The 23,764-nt window shown below is 40.2% G+C and overlaps 2 protein-coding genes across 2 annotated transcripts in view; both read left to right on the top strand.

Moving 5' to 3' along the window:
- The window catches only part of SNX4 (sorting nexin 4), a 66,230-nt gene extending 62,471 nt beyond the window's left edge, over window positions 1–3,759 (top strand). Inside the window, exon 14 of the mRNA XM_082625958.1 lies at window positions 2,595–3,759. Within this exon, the coding sequence (XP_082482084.1) occupies window positions 2,595–2,642 (48 nt within the window). The 3' untranslated portion in view covers window positions 2,643–3,759. The remainder of the gene's footprint in view (window positions 1–2,594) is intronic.
- Window positions 3,760–17,330: 13,571 nt separating this feature from the next.
- Window positions 17,331–21,450, top strand: LOC309806607 (nephrocystin-1-like). The gene is given in 4 exon segments (XM_082625493.1): window positions 17,331–18,203; window positions 18,207–18,221; window positions 18,225–18,471; window positions 18,474–21,450. Coding segments are annotated over 4 exon segments (2,019 nt in total). The 5' UTR covers window positions 17,331–17,339; the 3' UTR covers window positions 19,367–21,450.
- Window positions 21,451–23,764: the final 2,314 nt, after the last annotated feature.

Raw genomic sequence — 23,764 nt, 5'->3', positions numbered from 1 at the left:
AAGGGTCATAATCAAAATATCAATTACTGAGTCTCTACTCATCTAAAGTTCCAAATTTGTATGCCCCGTTTATAACTTGTATGTGAAAATATGTACTAACAACATTACTTTGGTTATATGTCCTAGAGCTACTGCCCTTGGACAGGGCAGTACAGTACCATTCCTAACAGTGATACATACTTCAACTGGAAAATGGTTTCAGCGTTCTTTTGGGAAACTGTGGCTGCGATATGGTTTGTTGTCAGAGTAAACCCTTCACGTAGTTGACATCTCAGTAGAAGGCATGGACGTTGAAGCTTATTCTGGTTAAAATAAATGTTTTGGCAGTGATGGAGATCTTTCTAAAACGCTGTTGTAAGAACAAAATACAAAATATTCCTTAACCTCTTCTTCATAACCCAGGATCTGCCTGTGTGACCACCAGTCAGTCCCAGCGCTTTACATTTCTCTAGCACTTCGCAATTTATTGAGCGATTTAACATGCTTTATCTCAGTATATCACATAGTAAGATAGATTCCCATATTTATTAAGACATTCTTAGAGGGAAAAAAATCACACTCAAACAAACACTTAGGCTTTAATTTATCCAAAGTTTGTATTTTCTGGCTTGGAACCGTCACTTTCTTAGCCTTTTTTACTTGTATAACGAGAAATAGCAGTAGACAACAAAGATGTTTTGGGACAGAAACAGCAGACTCACACATTAGTCATTGGGCCAAATTTATAGTTCTGCCTCAATGAAATTGTAAGTTAATTCATGTTGTAGATCTTTGGGGTCACTTGAGAGAAGTTAAAACCATGACTGATCAATCTGCAAAGGCTGGTGGTTGAATGTATTGTAGTTTGGGGTGTTTTTGTTTCTGCTGCTGTCATCCCATCAGCTCCTTCTGCTGCTTCACATTTACCGTCTTTCTAACCTGCCTTTTTAACTCTTCGGTGGTCTGAAACACAAAGGTTTTTAGAGTTGGTTTTGTTTTGTTTTATTCCTATAAAAGATTCATTAATAGGTTCCTGTGATCTCCCATTTGCTTCTTTTCCAAGAATGCAGATTTTGTGTAATGGCTCAAAGGACTTTCCCCCTGCCACTTTGCTCAGGGTGAGCGGGTTGAGGGGTGCTAAAAAGTAATCTCTGGATAAACAAGATATTACTGTAGGTATGTGCGGACACACTGTTGGGTATCTGGTGTATCCTAAGATAATAACTAGAGTAAACAAGAGTTTACTCACATGAGATTAGTAAGAGTGTATGTTTACCTTATTTTTTAGGAACAGTGTTACAGTGTTTCATGTTTTATTTTCTTGCCTAAGTGGAGTAGATTCTTATATTTGAAGATCTACAGTGCTATTTTCTTTAGAAACTTAAAATTAAGTACGAGAAGTCAAGATTAACATCAGCTTTTTTGAGTAAATGTGGGTATCTCTATATTTCAAGTTATTTTATCTTTTTAAATTAAAAAAATTATCATAAAAATAACATATCTGCGCATTGTAAAAATTTCAAATAAGTCAGAAGCATATTAAGTAAAAATTCTCCTCCTCCTTCCCCAAATCCCTTTTTGAAAACTCAACACGTTACATCTTCATGTTTATCTTTTCAGACTCATTTGTACATATACAGTCATTTAGAAAATATACACTTTCCTTTCCCACAAAAACAGGATTGCATTATATGTGCTAGTGTGTAGCTTTTGATTTTTCATTTGCTGTCTTATGGATGTCTTACTAGGACAGTGCACATGAGATCTATCTTATCCATTCTACTAACAAATACTCCATTAGATACTACTTTATCCAGGCAATCTGGGACATTTTAAAAGATTTTTGTGGGTTTTTTTTTTTTTTTTTTTTTTGTATTCTATCAGGGAGGAAGAAAAGCTAAAAAGATTAATTTTTTTTCCTATTATTTGAAGCCTCAATAAATATTGACAAACTTAAATGTTTAAATATTAAAGAAAATATTCTTTCTTCATAAATTAGCAGTTATTGGCAAATATATATCTTGTTTATTGAAAACATACCTTTATTTCTACCACTTTCTAGATTTTACTGTTACATTTTTACAAACATGCATTTTTTTCCCAGTTTCAAACATGCATTTTTGTTTAAGCATGTTATGTCATAGCATATTAGTTTTTTGCCAAATTGCCTGCTATAACCATTGAAAGGGAGTTGATAACTTAGTACTTAATTATCAAAATATTATTAGACTAATAAATTAATAATTCATTAATTTATATTGTTAGACTAATAAGTTTTTTCTTTTGTTTCAAATATTACAGAACTTGTTTGGTTTATAAATAGAAATGATATGAATAGAGTAAATGAGTTTTTCAAAAAGAAGTTGTAGGAGTTCTTTCTGTTTTGAAGATAGGCTCATACAAATGATTCTATTACTTTTTTCAAAAGTATTTGACATTGACTTATATTAGCTATTGCCAGAAGAAGTGTCCTATTTGCTGGACTTGTTAATTATTCCAAAAAGTAAAACTTAGCATACCAGTAAGCCAAATACTTGGGCTTTCAGAATCCTTCCAAAATCACATTTTAAAGGGTTTTTGTTTTTGTTTTTGTTTTGATTTGTTTGTTTTTAAAGGGAATTCAAGTTTGGACCAATGCTAAGGAATGCTTTAGCAAGATGTAATCCTGTGAAATGAGTTTCTCTTCAATCAAAGTGCCCCAAAACAGAAGCACAAGTAAATAAAAAAATTTAAGTTGCTACCAGTATACACAAAACTATATAATAAGTTGAGTAAATTCAGCTTTCTTTAATTTGATTGTAGTGTTAATATAGCACAAAAGGGTGTATTTTAATGAAGATTAAATATTATAATTTGAGGTTTTGGGGACTGGTGCTGATTCTAAAAATGTTAATTAGATAAAATATACCAACAAATTGTCAGGCTTCTGAACCAATGACTGGATATCAAGATGTTAGGTAATTTTTAGATGTTCGTTTTAGTGCCTGCTGTTTCAGATCTGCTTATGTAGGGAGTTTTTTCCTAAGATTGAATTCTTACCTTTATTTGGTAAGACCCACTAATCTGTTATAGGGGGTTAATTTTCCTTGCCTTATAGTTGAGCTGTTTGGTTTGACAAACCTCAAAAGAAACTTAGTGTGGAATCTAAGAATTTCTCCCACATTCTTTAATGCCCCCAAACATTGCATACACTAGAAAATGCCTTCAATGTGTGTTTTACCAGAATTTTGATACTAGTCAAAAATTTTACACTGCCAACAAAGAAGACACAACTTCTCAAATATATAGTAAAATACATTGTTGTGATCTAGGAATTGGTATATAGCAAGGTTTCATTGAGTATGTTACATACAAGCATTAAATTCTCAGATAATTCTTAACCTCAGTGATGAGCCTAAATTGACTCTGCTTGGCTCTCTACACATGGCTTTTCAGGGTACAAAGTGTAGCATTTCATTGTATAAGATATATGTAGTGAACATACGTGTTAGTATCTTCATTATTAACATCCTTTTTTATTGCTTGGCTGTAATTTTTGTAAAGATAAATTATATTGCTTTTGTGTGTGTTTTTGTGGTATATGTTCAGAAGCCAAGCACCCTTGGTATTTTGCTAGCTTTGCAGAACCCTACATGTGTACTCATTATTACTAATTATGTAAAAAAAGATTTCCAGTACTGTTCAGCATTTGACTTTTTTACATGTTTAAAATGTTGCTGAAGTTTTGTGCTCTTTGCCAAACTTATACAATAAATAAATGAAGTATTGTGTTGATTTTCATATGATTTTTGTTATTTTAACAAAGTGGCCTGGACCTATTAGTATCTGATGCCCTATGGAAAAATAATATATGCCATATTATATTTTGAAGTGTTTAATTGTATAAATTTGTCTTATGCCAAAATGTTGGGTTTTTAAAAAATAAGATGCTGAAATGATGTATGATTTTAAAAATTCTACCTTTTTTTTTTCAAAAGATAAAATTGTTAGAAGCAAAAGTCATCTTGATAGGTACACATTTCATTCCATTAAATTGTATCATTTCTTGGCTCATGAAATAAAGTAGCTTGGCCTTTAAAAATCAAAAGCCTTTTCTTCCAGCCTAACCTTAGACTAAATATAAAATGTATTAAATTTTTTTTTCTACTAGCTAACTTAATTTGAAAAGGCCACTGATACCTATGTTTAAAAGATGATCTTCTCTGAAATATACAAATATTCACTTGGTTGTACGTATATTGAAGTAGGAATTTCTTGATGGGTTGATTTTGAAAAAGTTTCATTTGATAGCACAATAATTCCTTAAAAAAGAACTCTTAGTGAAATTTTATGATGCAAATCATTTTTAGTACTATTCATAATAAGTATAAAGAAAATCTATATGCATTAATGCTTTTCTGTATTTAAAAACCAGAACTCAAAATGAATTACTTAAAGGGTGAGTTAGATCTCCAAAGATAAATATAAAAAGATAATATAAGCAATAACTAAAAAAAGAAGACTCATTACATAAATGTAAATACTTAGTAACAGAGGAAAATTTCATCTTGACAGTGTACTGGTGATGCAGTTAGTGTGGTCAAAGCATTAAAATTAACTGAAGTCATACCTAGCCTTCATTTACATCCAGAAACTTGATGAATGAGTCACTGGTAATTATAGCATAGCATCCAACAAAGGAACTGGGGGTTCTTAAAATTCAAGCATCTTTAGGGCTCCCCTGGTGGCGCAATTGTTGAGAGTCCGCCTGCCGATGCAGGGGGCGCGGGTTCGTGCCCCGGTCCGGGAGGATCCCACATGCCGTGGAGCGGCTGGGCCCGTGAGCCGTGGCCGCTGAGCCTGCGTGTCTGGAGCCTGTGCTCTGCAACGGGAGAAGCTGCAGCAGTGAGAGGCCCGCGTACTGCAAAAAAAAAAAAAAAAAAAAAAATTCAAGCATCTTTAGAATAAACACACACCCAGCTTGGAATGGAATGAAAAACCAAGAGTTATGTAAGAGGAATGCTAGGCTTTTTATAGCCTTATAATCATTTTTTAGATATATATGCTTACTCTCCTCCAGGGTAGAATTTACTGATTCTCCTGAAAGTTTTTCCCTAAAAAAATTTAGGAGTTTCTTTCAAGGTTTAGGAACCCCCAAAAATAAAATAACAAAAGGCCAAATCAGAAAAATTGTACTTGCTTCCTAAATTATATAGCTTTAAATATTTATACATTTGAAAGGAAGGAAGGGACTAGGGGGGAAAGGAGCAAATTAAATTCAAAGTAAGGACTTCCCTGGTGGTGCGGTGGTTAAGAATCCACCTGCCAATGTAGGGGACACAGGTTCAATCCCTGGTCTGGGAAGATCCCACATGCCGCGGAGCAGCTAAGCCCGTGTGCCACAACTACTGAGCCTGCACTCTAGAGCCCGCGAGCCACGACTACCAAGCTCACACGTCACAGCTACTGAAGCCCAAATGCCTAAAACCCATGCTTTGCAACGAGAAGCCACTGCAATGAGAAGCCCACACACCGCAACGAAGAGTAGCCCCTGCTCACCACAGCTAGAGAGAGCCCTCGCGCAGCAATGAAGACCCGACGCAGCCAAAATTAAATAAATAAATAAATAAATAAATAAATAAATAAATAAATAAATAAATTCGAAGTAAGTAGAAGAAAGAAATATTAAAAGTAAGAGCAAAAATCAGTGATACCGGGCTTTCCTGGTGGTGCAGTGGTTGAGAGTCCGCCTGCCGATGCAGGGGACGCGGGTTCATGCCCCGGTCCGGGAAGATCCTACATGCCGCGGAGCGGCTAGACCCGTGAGCCATGGCCGCTGAGCCTGTGCGTCCGGAGCCTGTGCTCCGCAACGGAGAGGCCACAACAGTGAGAGGCACGCCTACAGGGGAAAAAAAAAAATCAGTGATACCGAAAACAGGTAAATCATAGGGTTAACACAGCCAAAAGTTGGTTCTTTGAGAAGAGTAATAAAGTTAAACCTCTAGCAAAAACTCGGTGGAAAAATAAAAAGCACAGATTATCCCTATCAGGAATGAAATTGAGGATGTTATTATAGATCTTACAGTCATTAAAAGGATAATAGTGGACAAATTTTAACCAATAAATTAGATGAAGTCATCAAATTTCTTGAAAAATAATAGCTTACTAAAACTGATATGAGACAGAAAATGTAAATAGCCTTATATCAAAGAAATTTATTATCAGAAATTTTCCTGCAAAAGAACTTCAGGGGGCTTCCGTGGTGGCGCAGTGGTTGCGAGTCTGCCTGCCGATGCAGGGGACGCGGGTTCGTGCCCCGGTCCGGGAGGATCCCATATGCCGCGGAGCGGCTGGGCCCGTGAGCCATGGCCGCTGAGCCTGCGCGTCCGGAGCCTCTGCTCCACAACGGGAGAGGCCACAACAGTGAGAGGCCCGCGAACTGCAAAAAAAAAAAAAAAAAAGAACTTCAGGTCCACACGGCTTTATTGGTGAATTCTATCAAATATTTAAGGAAGAAAAGCTTTAATTCTACATAAATTTCAGAAAATAGGGAAAAGGGAATACTTTTACCAATTTTTTGAAAAAATGAGAACAAGTATTACTCTAATACCAAAACTGGCAAAAGACATTTTAAGGAAAGAAAGTGACGTATCAATATATAACATGAACATAGATGCAAAAATCATTAAACTATTAGCTAATTGAATCCAGCAATATGTAAAGAGCATAATACCTTATGAGCAAGTAGAGTTTATTGCAGAATGAAAGGTTAGTTTAAAATTAAAAGAGTCAATAACTATAACCACCATATTAACAGAATAAAGGAAATACTTCATGATCATTTCAATACATGTAGACAAAGCATTTGACAAGATTCAACACTGATTCATGATAAAACTCTCAGGAAACTAAGAATAGAAGGAAACAGTCTGATAAAGGGCATCTGTGGAAAACCTCCAGCTACCATCATACTTAATGTTGGGAAAGTTAAGTCCATCACTAGACAATTGCCCTCTAGACAATATCTGTCCCCATTTCCCCCTCTCCTCCCACCAATGCTGAAATTCGTCTGGCTTTCTCCCTTCACCTATCTCCCTCCCCTATTGTTCCCTGTGCTCATTTTTCTCAGAATATTTGTTGAACCTTGAAGAAGATGGATCCCTCATTCTTAAAGCTCTAACAGGAAGTATGTTCACTTCCTGGGCACTCCACAAGTCCAAAAGGTTTGGGGAATCTGTTGATTCAGCAAATATTTATAAAATCATACCCAGATGAAGGTGGAACCAGTTGATTCAGTAGCAAAAGTCCAAATGAATAAAACATCCTTTCACACACCTGTGTGATAGAAGCACCATCAGCAGAAGATATGGAGAAATTCCTAAATACTCAGTTGTTAAGGCCTTGATTTCAGAGGATGATAGCTAACATGCATTAAATCCTTATTACTACTACACCTGAAACTGAGGCACAGTGCAGTGATGTGCTTGCCCAAGGTCCTACAGCTAGTAACTACTAGAGCTGGAGTTTAAATGAACCCAAGTAACATGGCTCTAGAGTGTGTACTTTTCAAGGCTTTTCCCTTTCAGAGGAGCAGAGACCTGGAGGAGACCCTCTGGGACAGACCCGTGAGGATGGGGGAGGGATAGAAAAGTTAACTTTCATCATACTCAAGTTGTAAGACATTTGAAAGGAAAATGTCTTGGGTACTTCTGGGAATGGGAGCAAGAAGGGGAAACCTGAGGGGCACGCTATGGTGAAATACTAGATTCGTTTTCCAACTTTAATGTGTTTGTGAGTCACGTGGGGATCTAGTTAAAACACAGATTCTGATCTGATAGAGTGGAGCCTCAGAGTCTGCATTTCTAACCAGTTCCCAGATACTGTCAGTGCTACTGGTCACACTTTGAGTAGTGAGGTGTTAACGAAATATATATATTTATATAATGTGGAATATTACTAGCTATTAAGCCAGTGGCCTGGCCAAACATCTATTTTGGTACCGTTATTCAGAAAATATACAAAAATTCAGCAGTTATACAAAAAAAGGGAAGGAAAGGAGGGAATTACGTAATACCAATTTCTTAGTACAATTTCAAGTTTGCAAGTTTATATCAAAAGCAAATTTTATGTTAAGCTTTAATGATAAAGATGAGTATATAGATAATTATGCAGAAATTAAGATGGAAATTCAATAATATAACAAAAATAACATTAATGAGGCTTTCATCAAATATTGTAGAAGATTTCCTATTAAATACTATAGTGATTTAGACTGTACTTTGGGTTTATCTTTGTACCTTCTCAAAATTCCTCTAAAATGGAAGTAAGGAAAAAAAAATTTTTTTTAAGTACCATTAAGGACAAAGGAAACAGAAGAGAAACTGTGTACAAGAAATGTTCACAAAATTTTGGAAGAGAAAAAGATGGAGGACTATTAATTGACTAAGCAAAACGGTGGCAGCTCAAACTTATGTGCCTATAGCTGGGGCTACTAATGAGAAAGCAAATTTGCACAGCAGAATCCGAGAAAGACTCAGGAATTAGAGGAAACAGGTACACTGGTAAGAAGGAACAAGTGTGGAGTTGGGTCGGGGGAGGGGCTGGTGGAAAGTCTATATACCAAGAGCAGTTAGATGCCCGGGTCCTGACCCTTTCTCCATATGCTTAGGAGACCACCATTGCACATTACCATGAAATTTCAGATGAATAAAAGTCGCCAGGAAAACATTTAATAAACCAAAAATTGCCATCAGAACAGCATCAGGCTTCTCAATAGCAAAATTTCTTGGATGCCAGAAGAGAATAGAGTAATTCCTTCAGAATTCTGGAGAAAAATTATTTCCAACTTGACAGCCAAACTGTCAAGTGTGAGGCAGAACAAAGACATTTTTGGATGTGCAGACTCAAAAAGTTCTCTTCCTATACACTCTGTCTCAAGAAGCTGTTGGAGGGGCGGAGTCAAGATGGCAGACTAGGAGGACGCGGAATTCGCCTCTCGGCACAACTAGGGCACCTACCAGGCACCGGCGGGGGACCACGGACACCTAAGGGGATGGGAGGAACCCCCAGCAACTGGGTAGGACAGGCGGGGTGGGGCGGAGTGAGGGGGAGGAGAAGTAGAGGCAGGGCAGGACTGGCGCCCCTGAGGGGTGGCTGGAGGAGGGGAAGGGATCCCACTTCCAAAGGGGGAAATTGGACCATTGGGAGGGCAGACGATCAAAAGGGAGCGTGGCCAGGTTTCCCCTGCCCACTTGGGCCCCCGGGAGTCTGCTGAGATCCCAGGCCTGATCCTCTGCCCAGGGGTCCTGAGGGAGTGGGAGGGAGGGATGGGGAGCAAAAGTAAAGGCCGGACCTACGGGACCGGTACCCCGACAGGTGGCTGGTGGAGAGGAGGAGTTCCTACACCCAGCGGGACCCACCCACAGTTAGGGGTCCAGTGGGGATGGGGGAGACCCTGGGGGAGACAGTGGGGGAGGGGTGCAAAGGGATGGAAGGGAACGGGGCCAGTGCTTTCCCTGTCCCCTTAGGCACTGGGGAGCCTGTTGGGCTCCCGGGCCTAATCCTCTGCCCTTGGAGCCTCCCTCCTGCTGCACAGAGCCCAAGCTCCGCCCCTACACCCGCACCCAGGGCCCTACCTCTACACTCGGAGACCCCCTCTGAGACCCCCTCCAACTGTGCTGGGCCTAAAGCCCACCCACACACCCTCACGCAGGGCCTTACGTCCAAACTCCAGAACTCCACACTCCAGAGGCCCTCCTTTGGATATGCTGCCTATCCGCTTTGGCGCAGGTCCTAAGCAGAGGCCCTGCCCACACTTAAACATTGCCCCGCCTAAGCCCCCCCCCGCCCCCCCCCGCCGCCCCAAGGGCTTTTCCGGCTGCTTAGGTCCTGAGCCTAGGCCCCGCCCCATGCTCAAAGGTCACCCCCCACCCGCCTAGGTCCCACCCACCCTAAACCCTGCCCCTGCCTCAGTTACCCCCCCCACCTAAACTCCACCCCCAATAGCCAAGGCTTTTCTTTTTTTTTTTTTCTTTTTTCCTCTTTTAGACTGGGGTTCTGTTTTACCTTATTGATTCATTGTTGTTGACTCATTTATATTTTTATTTTTTCTAATAAATCTTTTATTTTTCTAATTTTATTTTATTCTTTATACTTTGTTATTTTTCTGCTCCTTTTGGCTTGTTCCCGCCCCCCCTTTTTTTTTCTGTTCTGGTTTTATTTTACCTTGTTGCAGTTGTTTCAATTATATTTTTATTTTTCCTAATATATTTTTTAGCTTTCTAATTTTATTTTGTTTTTTATTCTTTGTTATTGTATTGCTCCTTTTTTCTTCTTTTTTTCTTTTCCACACCAGACTTTTTGTGGGATCTTGGTTCCCAGGCCAGAGATTGGGCCTGAGCTTCTGTGGTGGGAGCTCTGAGTCCAAACTGCTGGACTAACAGAGAACCTCAGACCCCAGGGAATATTAATTGGAGTGAGGCTTCCCAGAGGTCCTCATCTCAGCACCCAGACCCAGCTCTATCCAACTATCTGCAAACTCTAGTGTGGATGCCTCAGGCCAAACAACCAGTAAGATAGGAATACAGCCCCCCACCCATCAAAAAAAAAATGCAATGACAAAAAAATACGTTACAGACGAAGCAGCAAGGTAAAAACCTACAAGACCAAATAAATGAAGATGAAATAGGCAACCTACCTGAAAAAGAATTCAGAGTAATGTTAGTAAAGATGATCCAAAATCTCAGAAACAGAATGGAGAAAATAGAAGAAACATTTAACAAGGATCTAGAAGAACTAAAGAGCAAACAAACTGTGATGAACAACACAATAACTGAAATTAAAAGTTCTCTAGAAGGACAAATGACAATACACGATGATCCAAAACCTATGGGATGCAGCAAAAGCAGTTCTAAAAGGGAAGTTTATAGCAATACAAGCCTACCTCAAGAAACAAGAAAAATCTCAAATAAACAATCTAACCTTACACCTAAAGGAACTAGAGAAAGAAGAACAAACAAAACCCAAAGTTAGCAGAAGGAAAGAAATCATAAAGATCAGGTCAGAAATAAATGAAATAGCAAAGATCAATAAAACTAAAAGCTGGTTCTTTGAGAAGATAAACAAAATTGATAAACCATTAGCCAGACTCATCAAGAAAAAGAGGGAGAGGACTCAAAACAATAAAATTAGAAATGAAAAAGGAGAAGTTACAACAGACACCACAGAAATACAAAGCATCCTAAGAGACTACTACAAGCAACTCTATGCCAATAAAATGGACAACCTGGAAGATATGGACAAATTCTTGGAAAGGTATAACCTTCCAAGACTGAACCAGGAAGAAATAGAAAATATGAACAGACCAATCACAAGTAATGAAATTGAAACTGTGATTAAAAATCTTTCAACAAACAAAAGTCCAGGACCAGATGGCTTCACAGGTGAATTCTATCAAACATTTAGAGAAGAGCTAACACCCATCCTTCTCAAACTCTTCCAAAAACTGCAGAGGAAGGAACACTCCCAAACTCATTCTATGAGTCCACCATCACCCTGATACCAAAACCAGACAAAGATACTACAAAAAAAGAAAATTACAGTCCAGTATCACTGATGAATATAGATGCAAAAATCCTCAACAAAATACTAGCAAACAGAATCCAACAGCACATTAACAGGATCATACACCATGATCAAGTCGGATTTATCCCAGGGATGCAAGGATTCTTCAATATACACAAATCAATCAATGTGATATACCATATTAACAAATTGAAGAATAAAAACCATATGATCATCTCTAGATGCAGAAAAAGCTTTTGACAAAATTCAATGCCGATTTATGATAAAACCTCTCCAGAAAGTGGGCATAGAGGGAACCTACCTCAACATAATAAAGGCCATATACGACAAACCCACAGCAAACATCATTCTCAATGGTGAAAAACTGAAAGCATTTCCTCTAAGATCAGGAACAAGACAAGGATGTCCACTCTCACCACTGTTATTCAACATAGTTTTGGAAGTCCTAGCCACAGCAAACAGAGAAGAAAAAGAAAGAAAAGGAATACAAATTGGAAAAGAAGAAGTAAAACTGTCACTGTTTGCAGATGACATGATACTATACATAGAGAATCCTAAAAATGCCACCAGAAAACTACTAGAGCTAATCAATGAATTTGGTAAAGTTGCAGGATACAAAATTAATGCACAGAAATCTCTTGCATTCCTATACACTAATGATGAAAAATCTGAAAGAAAAATTAAGGAAACACTCCCATTTACCACTGCAACAAAAAGAATAAAATACCTAGGAATAAACTTATTGAAGGAGACAAAAGACCTGTATGCAGAAAACTATAAGCCACTGATGAAAGAAATTAAAGATGATATCAACAGATGGAGAGATATACCATGTTCTTGGATTGGAAGAATCAATATTGTGAAAATGACTATACTACCCAAAGCAATCTACAGATTCAATGCAATCCCTATCAAACTACCAATGGTATTTTTTATGGAACTAGAACAAAAAATCTTAAAATTTGTATGGAGACACAAAAGACCCCAAATAGCCAAAGCAGTCTTGAGGGAAAAACACAGAGCTGGAGGAATCCAGCTCCCTGACTTCAGACTATACTACAAAACTACAGTAATCAAGACAATATGGTATTGGCACAAAAACAGAAACATAGATCAATGGAACAAAATAGAAAGCCCAGAGATAAACCCACGCACCTATGGTCAACTAATCTATGACAAAGGAGGCAAGGATATACAATGGAGAAAAGACAGTCTCTTCAATAAGTGGTGCTGGGAAAACTGGGCAGCTACATGTAAAAGAGTGAAATTAGAACACTCCCTAACACCATACACAAAAATAAACTCAAAATGGATTAGAGACCTAAGTGTAAGACCGGGCACTATAAAACTCTTAGAGGAAAACATAGGCAGAACACTCTATGACATAAATCACAGCAAGATCCTTTTTGACCCAGCTCCTAGAGTAAGGGAAATAAAAACAAAAATAAACAAATGGGACCTAATGAAACTTAAAAGCTTTTGCACAGCAACGAAAACCATAAACAAGATGAAAAGACAACCCTCCAAATAGGAGAAAATATTTGCAAATGAAGCAACCGACAAAGGATTAATCTCCAAAATATACAAGCAGCTCATGCAGCTCAATATCAGAAAAACAAACAACCCAATCCAAAAATGGGCAGAAGACCTAAATAGACATTTCTCCAAAGAAGACATACAGATGGCCAACAAATGCATGAAAAGATGCTCAACATCATTAATCATTAGAGAAATGCAAATCAAAACCACAGTGAGGTATCAGCTCACACCGGTCATAATGGCCATCATCAAAAAATCTAAAAACAACAAATGCTGGAGAGAGTGTGGAGAAAAGGGAGCCGTCCTTCACTGTTGGTGGGAATGTAGATTGATACAGCCACTATGGAGAACAGTATGGAGGTTCCTTAAAAAAACTAAAAATAGAACTACCATATGACCCAGCAATCCCACTACTGGGCATATACCCTGAGAAAACCACAATTCAAAAATATACATGTAGGACAATGTTCATTGCAGCTCTATTTACAATAGCCAGGACATGGAAGCAACATAAGTGTCCATCGACAGATGAATGGATAAAGAAGATGTGGCACATACATACAATGGAATATTACTCAGCCATAAAAAGGAATGAAATTGAGTTATTTGCAGTGAGGTGGATGGGCCTAGAATCTGTCAGACAGAGTGAAGTAAGTCAGAAAGAGAAAAACAAATGCCATGTGCTAACACATATATATGGAATTTTAAAAAGCAGTACTGATGAACTTAGTGGCAGGTCAGGAATAAAGACGCAGACGTAGAGAACAGACTTGAGGGCACAGGGTTGGGGGGGAAGGGGAAGCTGGGATGAAGTGAGAGAGTAGCATTGACGTATCTATACTACCAAATGTAAAATGGATGGGTAGGGGGAAACTGCTGCATAGCACAGGGAGATCAGCTCAGTGCTTTGTGACCACCTAGAGGGTGGGATAGGGAGGGTGGGAGGGAGACGCAAGGGTGAGGGGATATGGGGATATATGTATACGTTTAGCTGATTCACTTTGTTATAAAGCAGAAACTAACACAACATTGTAAAGCATTTATAGTCCAAGATGTGGAAAAAAAAAAAAAAAAACAGCTATTGAAGGATGTGGTTCACCAAAGCAGGAGCATTGATGAAAAATCAGGACAACATGGGATACAGAAAAAGAAGATCCAGCATAGAAGGGAGATGACAGGTACGCCAAGGATAAGGTCAGAAGGAGTCCTGGGAAGGCACTGTCCAAAAGTGAGCTAGAGATGGGGAGCTCCAGGAGGCAGAACACCTGGGAAAAGTTGGAATTGTAAGCTTCTGTATAGATTTGACAAGTGTGGAATGTTGTATTTGGAGGCTATTGGAGTGGGATGTTTTAGCCATAGCTAGAAAGAACATTAAGCAATAAAAACAAGTCTATTAAAATATTCAGGAGAAAAAGAAATGTTTTGTAAGAAGAGAATCATAATCAGAATATACTACCTGGCTCTGAAGTTAAGATATTTCCATGATTATAATAATGGAAGTAGGACCATCAGCTTATCCAAACATGGTGCTAACAACTATAGCAGTTGTTTGGGAGGGGAGGTTGAGGGAGCCAATACTCATCTAGTGTGTCCTGATAAATCACGACATAGTACCAGAAGCATTGTTAAGACATAGGAAGATAAATGTCCAAAGAAATGGCAAAAGGAATTGAAGGGACTGAGCAATGGGGAATAGGTGGAAGTCAGGCAAGGGGCAGCTATTTTATATCATAAACCTGTTAACATTTTATTCTGGAAATTCTCAAACATATTCAGAAGTGTAGAGAAAAATACAGTGAATCTCCATGTACCCTTCATCCAGCCCCAACAATTACTGACGTGGCCAATCACATTTCATGCATACTCTCACTCACTATCCCATCTTATTTTATTTTATATCATATACCTTTAAGTACTATTTAATTTTTTAAATTTATTTTATTGAAGTATAGTTGATTTGCAATGTTGTGTGAATTTGTACTGTACAGCAAAGTGATTCAGTGATATATACATTCTTTTTCATATTCTTTTCCATTATGGTTTATCACAGGAAGTTGAATATAAGTATATACTATTTAATTTTTAATTAATAGTTAATTAAATACCTGCTGATGATAGGAGTAATATTTGTGAAAAGATATCACTATACACCAAACTGCTTTGCAACCAAAAGAAAAATAACAGTAATCACTACCTCAGACAACATGGCCCAATAGGAACTTTATCAAAGTTGGTACATGTACTACAGGTATACAATGGAATACTACTCAGCCATAAAATAGAATGAAATAATGCCATTTGCAGCAATATGGATGCAACTGGAGATTATCATACTTAGTGAAGTAAGTCAGAAAGAGAAAGACAAATATCATATGATATCACTTTTATGTGGAGTCTAAAATATGGCACAAATGTATTTACCTGCAAAACAGAAACAGACTCACAGACACACAGATCAGACTTGTGGTTGCCAAGGGGGAGGGGAGGATGGAGAAGGATGGACTGGGAGTTTGGGGTTGGTAGGTGCAAACTATTACATTTAGAATGGATAAACAAGGTCCTACTGTATAGCACAGGGAACTATATCCAGTCTCCTGGGATAAACCATAATGGGAAAGAATATAAAAAAAAAAAAGAATATGTGGGGCTTCCCTGGTGGCGCAGTGGTTGAGGGTCCGCCTGCCGATGCAGGGGACACGGGTTCGTGCCCTGGTCCGGGAGGATCCCACATGCCGCGGAGCGGCTGGGCCCGTGGGCCGTGGCCGCTGAGCCTGTGCGTCCGGAGCCTGTGCTCCGCAGCGGGAGAGGCCACAACAGTGAGAGGCCCACGTACTGCAAAAAAAAAAAAAAAAAAAAAGTGTGTAACTGAGTCACTTCGCTGTACAGCAGAGATTGGCATAGCATAGTAAATCAACTATACACCAATTAAAAAAAAAAGTTGGTACATGTACTAGACAGCATAATACACTGGGAATGAATACGGACATGGGTAATGAAAGTGACAAAACCACACATCTTCCCTCCAAATGTGGCTCCCAAAAGAATTTTAACTAAAATTAAAGTCAGAAGATTAAAACAAATAAGTATCAGGAATTAGGCTCTCAGCAAAATATGGCTACAGCATACTGAAATGAAAGGGCAGTGTCCACAGCTGCCCCTCCCCACTTATTAATAGATAATGTCTTAAAGTGATGGTTTCCAGTAACCACAGTGAGGTACACTGCATGTTAGAAACACTGCTTGGGGTGCAAATGCTGCGCTCCTTTATGTGACAAGATGAAGAAAGGAGAAATAGTGTGAGGCAGTAGCTAATTCAGAATATGTAATAAAAATGTAAAAATAACTCCTTCTTCCTCCTAATATATAATAAGCAGAGAAAAAGGCAGAGAATACACCATAGGCACATAAAGGCAAAAAAAAAAAAGCCAAATTCTGTTTCCCCATCCCCACCCAGGGAAGTAAAAGAGGTCAAATCAAAGACTGTATTAAAATCAAGGATCCCATAGTATTATAAATGTAAATGTTAAAGGACATATCAAAGTTTCTTGTAGATTGTGAAATTCATATTTGACATTTCAAGAGAATGTTAAAATGTTTTTTTAAGTTAATATATGGAGATGTTTAAAAATTTTTTTAGAATGGTGCTAAAGGCCTATACATGAAAAGCTGTGTCGTTCTCTCTCATTTCCCATCCCTCAGTCTCCCTGTTCCTCTCCACAGAGGTAACCACTCTTGTTGGGTTCCTGTGTATCCTTCCAGAAATTGTCACACGCATGTGTATACACCCCTGCACACACACAAAGGGGAGCATACCATGCATACTTACTATAGCTCGAAGAGGGCTCCATGTCAATACATATACCTCTATCTCTTTTTGGCCATGTGGTATTCCATATAGACCATAATTTATTAGCCTCACATTGGTGGAAATTAGAGTGGGTTCCAGTCTGGGACCCTTGTAAATGATGCAATGAATATCCTCATCTTTATGCTCATGTAAGAGTACTTCTGTAAGATAAATTTGGTGGGAATTTTTCAAAATAAAGTTTATATCCTACATAAAATGGTACATAGTGTATTTCCAATGACGTTGAGTGAACTTCATGTTCTAATTACAGTTTGAGCATGTGTTCATAAGGAAAAGTCAGCTCTTGATTAGTTATGAGAGAGTTGCCCTGTGAGGATTTTCATATAGCGGCTCCGGCTGAGCCTCCTGCGGCAGCACTGGTCAAAAAGGGATTGAGGCCGAGGCGAAGGAGATGCTGGCGAGGCGACAGCGCGATCCCCTCCAGTCCCTGCAGCGTCGCAATCAGGAGCTGAAGCAGCAGGTTGATGATTTGCTTTCTGAGAGTCGATTGAAAGGAGCTCTAGAAGCCAGTAAAAGGCGAGATATTTACCAAAGATGTATCCAATTAAAACAGGCAATAGATGAAAATAAAAATGCTCTTCAAAAATTAAGCAAAACTTATATTCTCTCACAGGCTGATGAACCTGCCCCTGTTGGGAGTTACAATCAGACGAAAGAGGAGGAACACAATCTTTTGGATAAGCTTACCCACCAACTGCAGGAACTTGCTGTGTCCATAAGTAGAGAAAATGTCACTGAAACTGGGGCGCTTACTGAAGGAGAGGACGATGACAATTCTGCTGAAGAAGATGAAGAAGAAGGAGAAGGAGAAGAAGAAGAAGAAGAAGAAGAAGAGGAAAAAGAAGAAGAAGAAGAAGCCACAAGTGGAGAATACATTGTTGTTGGAGATTTTACAGCTCAGCAAGTCGGAGCCCTTACATTTAAGAAAGGGGAAATTCTCCTTATAATTGAAAAAAACCCTGATGGTTGGTGGATGGCTAAGAATGCCAAAGGAAACAAAGGTCTTATTCCCAGAACGTACTTGGAGCCCTATAATAAAGAAGGCCAGGAGTCTAGTGAAGCAGATGTAGATGGAGGGGATGAAACGGCAGAAGGAACAGAAGTTAAACAAAGACCGGATTCTCATTGGAGTGCTGTCCGAAAAGCCATCTCAGAGCAGATTAACACCGTTGACGTATTGACCACGATGGGAGCTATTCCTGCCAGGTTCAGGCCTTCCACCCTCTTCCAGCTTCTAGAGCAAGGGAATCAATTTTGAGCAAGTTACTTCTTATAACCAGAGCTCACTACTTCACAACTGGCCTTCAGAGATCTAACGTGGGATGCTAAAACGGGCTCTGTTAGGTCAAGACCAAGTCGTGTTTCCTTGAGTCTGACCCTCTGGAGCTCTAAGATGATTCCTCTTCCAGGAGTGAGCGTCCAGGTTCTGAGCAGACACGTGCGCTTCTGTCTGTCTGATGGCAATAAGGTTCTGAACAACATTCATACAGTCAGGGCCACATGGCAACCTAAGAAACCCAAAACATAGACCTTTTCTCCCAGGTTACTGGCATCTTGCCCTGCTTACTTGATGGTGACTGTTTCATCAGGTCCAATTCTTCTTCTCCAGATCCTGGAATATTATTTGAACTTGGAATTTCTTATATTCACAATTCAACTGGTGAAAGAGGAGAATTAAGTTGTGGCTGGGTGTTTCTTAAACTTTTTGATGCCAGTGGAATTCCTATTCCAGCAAAAACTTATGAACTCGTCTTGAATGGAGGCACCCCTTATGAAAAAGGTGTTGAAGTGGACCCTTCAGTATCCAGAAGAGCACATGGTAGTGTTTTCCATCAGATGATGACAGTGAGAAGGCAGCCTCAACTTCTAGTAAAACTGAGATCTTTGAACAGAAGATCAAGGAACATGCTAAGTCTACTGCCGGAAACATTAATTGGAAGTATGTGCTCCATTCATTTGTTGATATTTTATCACCGGATTCTTGGAGAGGTGCTCCTGAAAGACAGGATGAGCATGCACAGTGCTGATTTAATTAGGAATCCAGTGCTGGCCACCTTCCCCAAGCTCTTGGAGCAGCCTGACATAATGGATGCACTCAGGAGTTCCTGGGCTGAGAAAGATAGTACATTAAAAAGATCAGAGAAGAGAGACAAGGAGCTCCTGAAGGCCGTGTTCCTCCTGGTTTACCACGACCGCGCGCTCCCCCTCCTCTACTCCGCCCTCCTGCCCCCGTTCAGGTGGGCAGAGGAGGAGACCGACGCTGCCCGATGGAAGGTCATCACCGACTTCCTCAAGCAAAACCAAGAAAACGAGGGCGCCCTCCAGGCTCTGCTGTCGCCAGTGGGGCTCCATGAACCTTTCGACATTTCAGAGCAGACCTATGACTTCTTGGGTGAAATAAGAAAGAATGCAGCCTGACAGCGGTGCCCCTTGACCTTCCACTTCCCGCTGAATCTGATAGACCCTCCATGACAACCTGCATCGCGTGACAAAACCAGAAGTAACTGTCCCATCACAACTTAGGCTTTATTCTTTTTTGTTCAGGCCACATTCTATAAGAAATATTTATCTGATAATTTGAATATGTGTTAATACAATGAAGTAAATTTTTATAAGGAATATTATTATATCTAAATTTATAGAGAATTTTTTCAAAAACCGACTAACAAATTTTTGTTTTGTTTTTCTTTTTCTTTTTTATTGAGTATAGTTGATTTACCATATTATGAAAGTTTCAGGAGTACAATATATAGTGATTAACAATTTTTAAAAATTATACTCCATTTAAAGTTATTAATACTGGCTATATTCCCTGTGCTGTATGATATATCCTTGTAGCTTATTTATTTTATACTTAATGGTTGTGCCTCTTAATCCCCTACACCTATCTTGCCTCTCCCCACTGGTAACCACTAGTTTGTTCTCTATATCTGTGAGTCTGTTTCTTTTTTTATTGAACTATAGTTGATTTACAATGTTGTGTTAATTTCTTCTGTATAGCAAAGTGACTCAGTTATACATATATATATATACACTTTTTTTTTTTTTTTGCGGTATGCGGGCCTCTCACTGTTGTGGCCTTTCCCGTTGCGGAGCACAGGCCAGACGCGCAGGCTCAGTGGCCATGGCTCACGGGCCCAGCCGCTCTGCGGCATGTGGGATCTTCCCGGACTGGGGCATGAACCCGTGTCCCCTGCATCAGCAGGTGGACTCTCAACCACTGTGCCACCAGGGAAGCCCAATATATACACTCTTTTTTATATTCTTTTCCATTATGGCTTATCATAGGATATTGGATACAGTTCCCTCTGCTATGCAATAGGACCTTGTTGTCCATCCATTCTGTATGTAATACCAAGTAACAAATTTAAGTTAACTGTATCTATAGATTTGTATGAAAGCAAGATTTTATCAAAAGCTAAATTTATGACTATTCAAGAATGTGAAAATATAATCCACAGAATAGGAGAAGATATTTGCAAATGATATATCTGATAAGAGTCTAGGACCCAGAATATATTAAATATATGATTTTGCTAATAAACTTAGTGTTGTGAAATGTAGGGGAAATCAGAAAAAAAAAAAAGGGATTGAGAGTGGGAAGCAGAGTGTGTAACCCAGGGAGCGGCTGATGCAGGAATGGAGGTGTATTCTAGCACATTCATGTCTAATTACATTCCCATGCTGGTTTTAAAATAATTTGGCAGTGACCTACCATTTAGAACTGCCTACATTTTACTCATCCCCACCCCCCACCCCTGCCCACAAGGTGAGCATAGCCATATTTTGCTTGTTCAAAGGGAAAAGCTATCAAAAGTACAGAAAGGTAGCCAGCAGCACATCGAGGCTACAAAATGACAGATTCTTGTCAGATATCTGAGGCCGGAAACTCAGAGCCATCTCCAGGCCAAAGGGCAGCATGGGAGCCCACTGAAAATTGGTGTGGGCCAATGTGGAGGTTAGGACCTTTCGGTGCCTGTTCGGGCAGTTAGGACCTTCCTGGCTGCCCTGGCTCTTCTTTCCCTACTCCTGAGCTGCCAGTTTGGTGGGGGGCAGGGCAGAGAGAGGGAGAGAGAGAGTGATTTAAGAGTTTCTCCAAAGAACAGAATTATTGTGAGAACAAATTAATACTGTGCAATCAACCACCTGATGCTCAGAGAGGCCAAATGAAGGGTAGATTCCCTCTGGAGGCATCAAGCGGATAATGCCTCCCAGAGTTGATAAATTTCAAGAGAATGGTTGAGAGGTGTGTTTTCTGGTTAAAAGTGGTGATAAGAGCCAAGGCATTCATTCCCTCGAAATCAATTCCTGATCTTTCCTACTGACTATAATAAATGTGAGAAATGAATTTTCAGTGGTGAAATTTATGACTTGTTAATTAACATAATGGACTTTCGTTGATCTCATTAGTGGGAGTCAAAATTTGAAAGAAAAAAAAGTTAAAATTCTTGGGATTCTGATTCATGGAGTTTTGGGTGGGGCCTTGAAAAAAATCTGCGTTTTCTAGAAATGTCCCAGGTGACTCCGATGAGCAACCAAGTTGAAAACACCTCATTCTAAGGATAGAGGCAAATGGAAATGGTAACCATTTACCATTTAGTTATAAACGACACATTCCATACCCTCCCTTGCCTTCCAGATGTGGTTGGTGAAAATGCAGCCCATAAAAGTTGACGCCCTTCCCAATATGGTCATGGATGTGGTGAAGAGTTCACTTCAGGACATGTAGAGCTTGGTATGCATGAGAACATCCAGGTCAAGGTGACCAGGAGGGAGTTGGATGTACAAGTATGAAGCTCTGGAGGAATCTTGGCTGAAGATGGGTTTGGGAGACATTAGGAGATAGATGGAATGAACAAAGTCACTGAGGAGAGCAGGCTGGATGAAAGGAGACCCAAGGATGTAACTCTATGTGCGGTTATGGTCGTGGCCATTGTAACTAATCTTTCTTCCTTCTACTTACATTTTGGTAAAAACTCAACTCTTATTTCTATGCTAACCTATATATCCCTTGCCTTTGTGTGTGCCTTTACTACATTCCCCCCCATCTGCTCCTGTCCAGGCTCTGAATGCCCAGTTCTTTCAACCATCACTCAGTGCTTTCCAGACTCCACCCCACTTGAGCTGATATTACATGGGAGCCTCTGGTTTGAAGTATCCTTCTCAAAACTTAGGACCCAGAAAAAGTATGACCCTCCAGAGGTTGGCCCAGATTAAGCAGGATACAGGAAGGCTGCTCATTGCTGGTGTTGAGGCACCACAAGTTTCCATCAGCAAGCTGAAGATCACCACTGTGAACCGGGGTATTTTCCCTGTTTCCCTTACACCCCCAAAGATGCTCAAGAACCAAACCTACATTTTATCACATAATTCTACTTTTCTTTTCTTTTTTTTTTTTGGTCACGCCGCGCATCTTGCTGGACCTTAGTTCCCCGACCAGAGATGGAATCCGTGCCCCCTACAGTGGAAGCACGGAGTCTTAATCACTGGGCTGCCAGGGAATTCCTAATTCTGCTTTTCTTGATTCACTATATATTCGTATATTTATGAAGAGAGAGAGATCACAAGTTTCTCTACATATATGTATCTCTATAGGTATCTATAGATACACACATGCACACACGTGAAGGACTGGCTTCTCTTAGGACTTATTAGCATCTCAAAACTGTTGGCCAGGCCTGATAGAAACACCAGTGTTCCCCCTGTGTTGATTCAGGCAGGTGGGGATGACTGAAGAACAGTGGACCTATCGCCCCAAGTCCTGGTGGCAGCCGTGAGACCGTGGGTAACCATTAGTCAAAAATCCATTTCACCTGCCTTCACTAGTCAAGGTTGTCTAGGAAAGGCTTGCACGTCCTCCACGCAGCACGTAGCCGAAATAATAACATTTTTGCCCGACTTGCTTTCCGGGAACTTGGAGTCAGCTGCGTCTAGTCTGAGCGGAGCTGGTCCTGAGACTGGACGGACTACCGACCTTTCAACTGGGCATGCGCGAGTGTCCACTCGCTGACCTTTTGACGTCAGAGGGCCGGAAACTCCGCCCTCAGGTGGAGCTAAGCGCCTCCATTTTTCAACGTGTTGATGCCGGTGGCTTCGTTCCGCCTGCGCAGAACGTGGATTACCTCACCTTTTTCCAGTCACCTTTTTTCTCCTGTTCGCCACACCTCGGGCCGCCAGGTGTCTTTATTTCTATCTCATAAATGCCCCGAGCCCCTTGTCCGTGGGAAGGCAGGTGTGAGGCGTGTTCTCCCTTCTGCTTGGCTGCCTTGTGAATAAGCGCTGTCGTTGCTGTAAACCTCGGCGTCTCAGCATTTTGGCTTGCTGCGTGGGGCTCAGAACGAATCTGGTACCTGGTTCGGTAACAGCCCCTTGTGAGGTCTAACTCCTGGTCTGTGGCTCAGCGAGCCCTACTTCTGATTCCTTCCACCTCTCAGCAGCCCTGGTAAGTCAATATCCTCTGATTAAGAATTTGCTCAACTAACCCTTGAAATAGACCTAGTTCTTTCAATGATAGGATCCCAAAATCTTCAGCAAGAAATGAGCTTAGGGCCTCCCTGGTGGCGCAGTGGTTGAGAGTCCGCCTGCCGATGCAGGGGATACGGGTTCGTGCCCCGGTCTGGGAGGATCCCATATGCCGCGGAGCGGCTGGGCCCGTGAGCCATGGCCGCTGGGCCTGCGCATCCGGAGCCTGTGCTCCGCAACGGGAGAGGCCACAACAGTGAGAGGCCCGCATACCGCAAAAAGAAAAAAAAAAAAAGAAATGAGCTTAGAGATGATTTCCCCTCTTTTTAAAAATGAGGAGACATGACCAGAGAA

This window comes from Mesoplodon mirus, assembly GCF_964341445.2.
Source record: "Mesoplodon mirus genome assembly, chromosome: 6".
Taxonomy (NCBI): domain Eukaryota; kingdom Metazoa; phylum Chordata; class Mammalia; order Artiodactyla; family Ziphiidae; genus Mesoplodon; species Mesoplodon mirus.
The sequence above is the reverse complement of the archived record's forward strand: the minus strand, read 5'-3'. Positions and strand labels throughout refer to the sequence as shown.